This window comes from Polyodon spathula, chromosome 20, assembly GCF_017654505.1.
Source record: "Polyodon spathula isolate WHYD16114869_AA chromosome 20, ASM1765450v1, whole genome shotgun sequence".
NCBI classification, from domain to species: domain Eukaryota; kingdom Metazoa; phylum Chordata; class Actinopteri; order Acipenseriformes; family Polyodontidae; genus Polyodon; species Polyodon spathula.
The window spans coordinates 13,048,219-13,056,299 of record NC_054553.1 but is presented as its reverse complement, the minus strand read 5'-3'; the positions used below and the strand labels follow the sequence as shown (position 1 = coordinate 13,056,299).

Here is an 8,081-nt window from a genome sequence, read left to right as displayed (position 1 = left end):
ACCTGTATCTTTTTCTGATCAAATACACAGAATAAACTCAAAAAACATCTATGAGCAGTGAAGACACAGTTTCTGAGGAGGCACTCTTTTCCAACTGAAACAGATCAACGATGTGACCGAACAACACATCCGGAGAGGCAATGCATCCACAGAAGCCTCCAGGTACAACTGGAACACATAGAGGGGCTCTTTGTAAGGGCTCCCCTGAGGACTGTAGTGGATGACTGATAAAGCTGCCTGCATGTACAAAAATAAAGCAACTGAAAACTACAGCTCTGCATTGAAACTGCAAAGAGACTGAACATGCGGCTGCTAAACCAAGATTTTACATTTTTGCTGAAACTTTTTTTTTCTTAAAATTGTCTCTGCGTTTTCCAGAGTTTATTTTCACGTTGACACAATATCAATTAGATTCTTTTCCTGTGCTGCAGCTGTTAGGACCTACTTAAAGTCGTTGGGCCACATTCGCACAGCATTTACCACTGGGATAAGTTTGTAAAAAATAAACTGCTAACAGAACTAACAAGAAACAACTAAGTCTTTCAATATTGTGTTTTCTTTAAAAAATAATAATAATATTGATGTTGCTGATAAATGCTTTTGAATACTGCTCCAGTGAGGTCCTAAAACCAACATGAAGTAAATCTGAAGCGTGGTGCAGCAGAATTGGGATTCACAGGCACAAAGATTGAACCGGCTACAGCAATATAACACAAGGCTGTAATGTTACGGGAGGTAAGGGCGTTTTAGGAGTGTATTGAGTGCATCAAGATAAATAACCAAAAGCAATACATAGCTACTTGCAATTTGTATTTGCTATGAATACATGCTTACATCTCAGTCATGTTTTGTCTTTTAACAAGGTAATAATTCCTGGTTATTTAATTATACAAGATCGCCTTTCAGGACCATAACATGTACCATATTGCGATACATAGCATAACATAAAACTTGACATAAAATCACACAGCTGACACTGAAGAGATAAGGGGGGGTTAGAAACTGATAATACATTGAACTGTTGTCACTGTAATGTAGTAATCAGTAGTAGGCCAGTAAACATGATCTGGAATACTGATGTTTTGGCAGGGCAAATTAAGTCATTACAGTCCCTTACTCTGTTCTCTCAATCTCTTGCTGCTGTACCATTTGTTAAATCTGTATTTCAACATCATTTCAATTTTTCAGACTTGTTTAAATGCTTTCACAACCACCAAAATACATAGAACAAGAACACAAGAGAGGATCCATGTGTATGTGTGTGTGTGTATATATATATATATATATATATATATATATATGTGTGTGTGTACAACACAAACAGATTTGGGTAAAGGGGGCATTAGTGCAAAGTCACTTTATATTTAGATTTGTACTGTTTTGTAGACTTCGCACTGTGACTTGCATTATTCTGCCAGAGTTCTGTTCAGTGGAGGCACTTGGTCCCAACCCAGCACAGCCATGAGAGTTGTCATGGTAACTGAAAACAAAAATTACAGGTACATTATTTAAACAGTTCTAACACATGGGGATGTATAACGCTCTTTTTCAAAATATATATTCCCACGTAGTGTGAAGCCACACACACCGATCAACAGCAACCCACCTCAACATGCGGGTTAACACACTTTCAGCCTGGTCGAGCAAGACAAATGCAAGATGACCGTTTGTATATTGTTTCTGTATATTCAGATTACTGTTTAGACACATGAGTCAGATTGCTGCAGGGATGATGTGGAGCACTGAAGAAAAACTTGTTCTAAATCAGTAGGGCTAGCTATTCAGTCCAGAAAAGCTTGAACAGATGAAAGGCTAGTCACGTGAACATGTGTTCATGCTTGTCACGCAGGTCGACCCTGGCTCTTCAAAAAGCATTGTGAAATTACATAGATAACACCAGGTCGCGACCCAGGTAGAGCATGCCAATGTGAAAGGGGCTTTAGTGTAGTGGACTAAAAACCTGTTACATTACAGCTGGCTCAAAGTCTCCAAGCCACTCAATTCCATAATTTAAAGACATGACTGGATCAAGCTCCTACACCAGAATGAGCGTCTCACTGGCTAAGGGCCACATGTTGTATTAATTCTCAACAATAATATTTAAAACTTGTAACAAAACAGAAAGGACTGCATTCTGTACAAGCAGCTCACCATGGCTGAGCTATTGGTACCTCACCCAGCCCTAAGTGCTTAGACTGTGCAGGGTCAATATTCCTTATTGAAAGTCTTCCATGTTGAGACAGCACTACACATGTCAAAGTAATGTACAGGAGTTATTTCTTTAAGTTACTAAAACTCTTAAATATTTCATCTTTAAACATTTACTCTTAAAGAATAAAAACAGGATTTAAAATATCCCCTTCTATTAAGACAATTTGAATCTCTGCCAGCATTTGCAGCCATTATCCAAGGTCTCACTTTAGAAAGTGAAGCAGTATAGCAAGTAAAAAGGTAGGCAAACAGGACTGGAGTCAAAGAAGAAAATTTAAAAATTGTAATACTGTTTTATTAACTTCAAAAACATCTTAACATTCTAAACATACAAAAATGAAATTATACTTTAGATGCAAAGGCTTCAGTACAGGATTTGTAACTTGACTGTTGCACGCACCCCAAGCTTTGAAAAGAGTGGATTATCCTACAAAAACACCAGTTTAAAAACTGCACTTAAAAAAAAAAACCACCCATCCACATAAATATTTCATGCTATTTCGCACCCCTTCCTGTACTGAATTGCTGCAGAATGCTTGTTAGCTATATACAGAAAGACAACTTTTACGCTAAAGAGATACCCCCAATGTAGTGTAGACACTGGCTTCACTTATAGTGCACACCAAAAGCTATTGTTGCTCCTTTGCCACTGTGAAGGAGCTCAAAAGCTTAAAGCAAGCACCACAATATTGATACAAGTCTCTTACAAACTAGATCTCTGTACAATTTAAAACCAAAGATAATCTAAGTCAATAACCATTTCAACCAGTTATACACCACCTTACAATTTAAAAAAAAAAATTTAAATGCTTTGTTACACAACCAACATAATACATAGAGCAAGGAGAACACTTGAGATTGAGTGTTGACATATACAAAACACAGCTGAATTAAAATTTTTTTTTTTTTTTTTTTTAAACTTAATGTACAAAGCAGTTGAATATTCCAGTTTCAAAACTGGTCACAGACTTTGCTGCAACTAAATCTGCTTAAAACTTAGACAGCATTGAGTCCACAAAAGGATGGGGGAGAGGGGACCAACATTGCAATGTGTGTTTTCCCTACCCTATAGTAATCATGCTGAAAAGAAATTAAATAAAAGTGGCTTAAATTATTCGTCATCTTCATCATCATCCTCCTCTTCATCTTCCTCTTCATCCTCCTCCTCATCATCCTCATCCTCCTCCTCCTCTACTCTCTTCTTGGGGGCTGCCTTTGCAGCCGGCTTTGCAGAGTCAACCTTTCCTTTGGACTTGTACTCTGCAACGTCCTATTGTGGGGGGGGGGGGGGGGGGGTTGAGAAAAAGTGCTATTGTGTTAATTGTGTTAACGCTACAGGTCTTTACAATCATTTGATTTTTTTTTTTTTTTTTTTTTTGGGGGGGGGGGGGGTTAAAATTTTTTTGCCAATCACCCAGTTATGAGGAGGGTCTGCAGCTGTATCGAGACAGCCCTTCTCAGCCAGGTCCCTTCAGCCTCTTGTTGTGGGTCTATTTGTGTGGCTGCACTTAAGGGACTAGTATTAAAACTAAATACATAGATGAGAATAGGCTGGAATCCTTTTCAGCAAAAAGTCACTATGTTGTTTGCCTGGGACAATTAACACAAAGTGCCAAAAAAGTCAAATATACCCATAGAGGACCTTTTAGACTGGAAACCATTACACCCAGTCCCCCAGGAAGAATTAGGATGAGCATGTTCCTCAGATACAAAAAGTTATTTAAAAATAAAACACCATACCTTCTCATATTTTTCCTTTAGCTTGCCTGCCTTTATCACATAGGGCCTTTTTGTGGCTTCAGTCAGGTTGTTCCACATCTCACCAAGCTTCTTGGCCACATCACCAATAGTGAGGCCTGGGTTGGTAACTTTGATTTTAGGACGTTGCTCTGAGCAAAAGAGGAAGAAACCAGATCTAGAGGAAGGAAAGAGTATAGTTCAACACATTTTGGAAAAATGTAGATATCTGCAATGTTGCAGTAAAATTAGATTTATTGGACCACCTTGGACTAATTGCAGAAGCATACCAGGTGAATCACCACATTCAATTTGAATAGCCATTTTGAAAAATATCAAAAACAATCCATTAAACTTCTACAAACAAATGTGACAGTTTGAGATTGTGCAGTGGCCCTCTTTAGCACAAGGCAAATCACTACAATACAAAAACAGAATCATAGACGATGCCAGTTTTATTAATGACAACTTGGCCTTTAAGGGTGTCACCCCCCGCAAGAGAAGGCTAGTTACACTTACGGTGGTCTCTTGGGTGCGTTGGGGTCCTTCTTTCTCTTGCCACCCTTTCCTCCTGGCTGATAGTCTCTCATCTCATTATCGTACCGTGTCTTATCTTGTTTTGCCAGGTCCTCAAACTTAGACTTCTCAGTGCCAGACATGGTCTGGAAAAAATAAACACGAAAGACTGAGCCATCTAGAAATACGATCAATTCTCTTCTGGCTAGTTGAAATAAGCACAAGTTATCAGCTCAACTCCAATTAGGCTAGCAATTCACCTTCCAATTAATTTGCTTCTACCGAGATGTAGACATGCAAGCCATTTGAAGTCATTACCTTCCATCTCACAGAACACTTCTTGGAGAACTCTGAAAAGTTTACAGGAACATCAGGGCTTTTCTTCTTGTGCTCCTCGCGGCAAGTTTGCACAAAGTAAGCATAGGCAGACATCTTGCCTTTGGGCTTCTTGGGGTCTCCCTTTGCCATTTTGATTGTGTTTTCTACAAAAAGAAAACACAAGTACAGTTAATGCACCAAGCAGGCCTATTGCTGGTTTAGTATTGCAAAGAAACCAGTAGAGTAGATTCTCCCATACAGTACATAATTGTACACTTGTCACTATTTACACAAAGAAACTAAATTGCTACACTTCAGCTTGTGTTTTATTGTAATAAATGGGCAAGTCTTTTCTAAGGGCAGACCAACTGGCTTTGGCTCGCTTTAGCGAGGTGTCCACCACCACCTGTTCCTTAGGCAGTTTTAGTGCAGCCCCAACAACTGAAGGGGGAGGAGCTGGGGGGCATTGAAATGCACAGATGTAAATTTGATTAGTTACAAGATATAATTAAAGACAACTAACTGGAGAAATTGGAGAAAAAATAAAGCACTTTGTAAACTTGGCATTTCAGGAAAAAAGACAGTTACTTTTTTATACCGTATTAGTTTAAAAATAGTAATTCCATATTTTACGATGAACTGCAGTAAATAAGTTACTAATTTAAAACACTGTCTAGACTAGAAAGTTTAAAAAAAATGTATATATCTAATCGAATTAAAATGCAATCCATTTTGTCCCCCGCCATGTTTTCCGCTTGCCCCCGCCCAAGGTTAACTACATTTAAAAAATTAGCCTGGGAATGTGAACTGCCCCGCTCGCTTATAGAAAGGTAGCTAGCCTGCATGTTGCGATATACGCGGTCTTCACATTGGAATTAGGGCTCCGTTGTAATAAAAAGCAGGTCATCAGCACCAATAATTCATCATCCATTTTGTAAAATTCTCTCTCATGAAAGAAACTCCCTCTTAAATCCAACCTTCTTTCACCTCTTGTTGCTATTTTTTCGAAATTTGTTCTAAATTTTGGGTTTAGAACCTATTCTGTTAAGCGCTTACTTTTCTCCCAGTACAAGTATATGGTATTGGTGGCGACTATATAGAGAAGGGTTTGCTGTTGTTTGCCATAGCTCCCATTCACTAAAATGGCTCCTGCTTTGCTACCGAGAGGGAGGCTTAGCTGCTATAGTTAACAAAGCCACACACACCCCCTCTGATTACAAAGCCGATCCTGGCTAAATTTACATAAAAAACAACAATTATAAAACGCACAATATGTAGCCGAAAGTCTGTTCTTTTTGTTTCCTAAATAGTTTTACTCGTTATAAACGGGGGTTTAGAGTAGGTAACTGTTTTGTAAAGTTGTTTCCCGGACTGCCGCTTGGCGCAATGCTGTCTGTAACAAAGGCTATGCGCCAGCCATTACATTACTACAGCCATTCGTGCACAGACAGGAGGTCAAAATAAGGGGAAAATTAAATAAATTCGAAATGTTTTAACGTAGCTAGATAGGAATAGACATATCCATAGAGAAGAGAAGGAATCCGATTTTTTCTGAACGCCAGGAACGCGATTTGAGTTTCATCCCGACTGTCCATTTTCAATGCTAGAGTCTGCTCTCGTGAAGAGCTTAATCGCCAGCCATTTTAATGCATTATGTACAACCCAAGTACTGCGAGAAACAAAAAAGTGCAATTCATATTTCTAGATAAATTTCTCGGGTTTTCGACATACAGACTATTAAAGACGGAAGAAACTCAAGAGAAACGAACACGTCCAAGGATCTAAAATTATTATGAGAAGAATTAGACAGCAGATACATCCCTGTTTTGAAGCTCCGTCTAGTTTAACAAGAACAAGACGTACAGTGCCAGCCATATTATTATTATTACTGCACATAGTACACAGCAGCTCTGCGTGTGGAGAATAAAAAACTAAGTATTAGCCCTTTCACAAATGTTCTATTTACGCGAGTTCACAGCAAATTAATCTTAAAATGTACATTTAAATTGAATAAACTTTGGCGATAGGCAAAGTTTTTTTTTAATCGAGCACGAAACCTCAAGGAACAGTACTACCAGTAGATATTTAAACACGGATGCCTCGCTCGAGAATTACCGTGTTTTTGATAGTTTTGTCCGTAAAATCGACAAGATGACATGCACAACTAGACACGCTATCAATATTAAATGTAGATATTTGAGCTGCTGTCCAAAAGCTGACGCGGTAATAAAAAATATACTATTTTAAACACAATTTACTGTACAGTTAGCAAAAAGCTGAAAATAATTAACAACATTTTCCAAAAAAACAAATACAAAAAAGTAATACATATCGCCAAGAAAGTTAATTTAGACAAAAACCAAAAGGTCACATTTTTTTGAAAACCCACAAAGTCACATTACTTCCACTATAACCCGATGCTTAACGTACCTGTATTGTTTGCCTGTATGCTATCTCTGAGCCTCGCCGCACTCTTAAGCGCTGTATACAGCCTCGCGCTAGCTTAATACGAGAGCAGCCTGATTGGCTGCGGGAGTCTCTGGTTTAAAACAGCCCCCGCGGCTTGTCATTGGACAGCTCATCTAATCATATTCACAAACCCACGTTTCCAATTGGCTGTTACAGAAACTTGCATCGCTCACCTTTGAAAAATCCCCGCCGAAAAGTTTTGCAACAACAAATCAGAAGTTCCCAGGTCTATAGTGGCTGTGCAATGGTACGTGGGGCAGGGTTGTAATACTGTACTATAAAGGCAACTTCAGCTGTATGAATGAATGGGTACTGTACTGTGGTAAAGGTTGCATTAAATACAATGATAACAATTAGTTACAGAACCTGTCAAAATGATTTAAAAAAATGCAATTTAGAAAAAAAAAAAAATGTTATCCCCCCCATACAAAATAAAAAATACGGAACATCTTAAATATAGCGTTCGTCAATTGATAGGATTCAATTTCAGATAAAGTCAGGTGGTCCTGATATTTGTGAGCTGGACTAAAACTAAGTTCTCAATGCTGTGTTATTCAAATATTATTTTAAAGAATAAACAAGCATTTTCTTGATAGTTAAAGTAGCCATTTAAAGTTGATTGTTGTGAATAGTAGGAACGAGATAGCAGCGCAGGTGGTTGAAGAGAAAAATATGCAAGAATACTAAACAAACGTTATTACAATGTATCGTGTGGTCCAAGAAAAAGGCTTGTAACCAGGAGGACCCGCTTCAAATCCCAGCTCATTCATTGCGTGATCCTAAAAAATCGCTTACTGTGTGATCTTTCGTATGAGACCTTGTCGTAAGTG

General features: G+C 38.4%; 1 protein-coding gene across 1 annotated transcript; it reads right to left on the bottom strand.

Annotated features, from left to right (window-relative positions):
* Nucleotides 1-2,484: 2,484 nt before the first annotated feature.
* Nucleotides 2,485-7,285, bottom strand: LOC121295693 (high mobility group protein B3-like). Its single transcript, XM_041220660.1, has 5 exons — nucleotides 7,213-7,285; nucleotides 4,783-4,946; nucleotides 4,468-4,610; nucleotides 3,952-4,126; nucleotides 2,485-3,481 (listed from the first exon to the last, which is right to left on the bottom strand). The coding sequence occupies exons 2-5, from the start codon at nucleotides 4,930-4,932 to the stop codon at nucleotides 3,323-3,325; spliced, it is 627 nt and encodes a 208-aa protein (XP_041076594.1). The 5' UTR covers nucleotides 4,933-4,946; nucleotides 7,213-7,285; the 3' UTR covers nucleotides 2,485-3,322.
* Between the last annotated feature and the right edge of the window lie 796 nt (nucleotides 7,286-8,081).

Bases quoted from the DNA above. Each gene is read 5' to 3' on its own strand.
- LOC121295693 (XM_041220660.1), bottom strand. From the start codon at position 4,932: ATGGCAAAGGGAGACCCCAAGAAGCCCAAAGGCAAGATGTCTGCCTAT. The intron at 4,127-4,467 runs GTAAGTGTAACT...TCCTTCCTCTAG, and splicing joins AACGCACCCAAGAGACCACC to ATCTGGTTTCTTCCTCTTTT. The intron at 3,482-3,951 runs GTATGGTGTTTT...CCCCCACAATAG, and splicing joins TAAAGGAAAAATATGAGAAG to GACGTTGCAGAGTACAAGTC.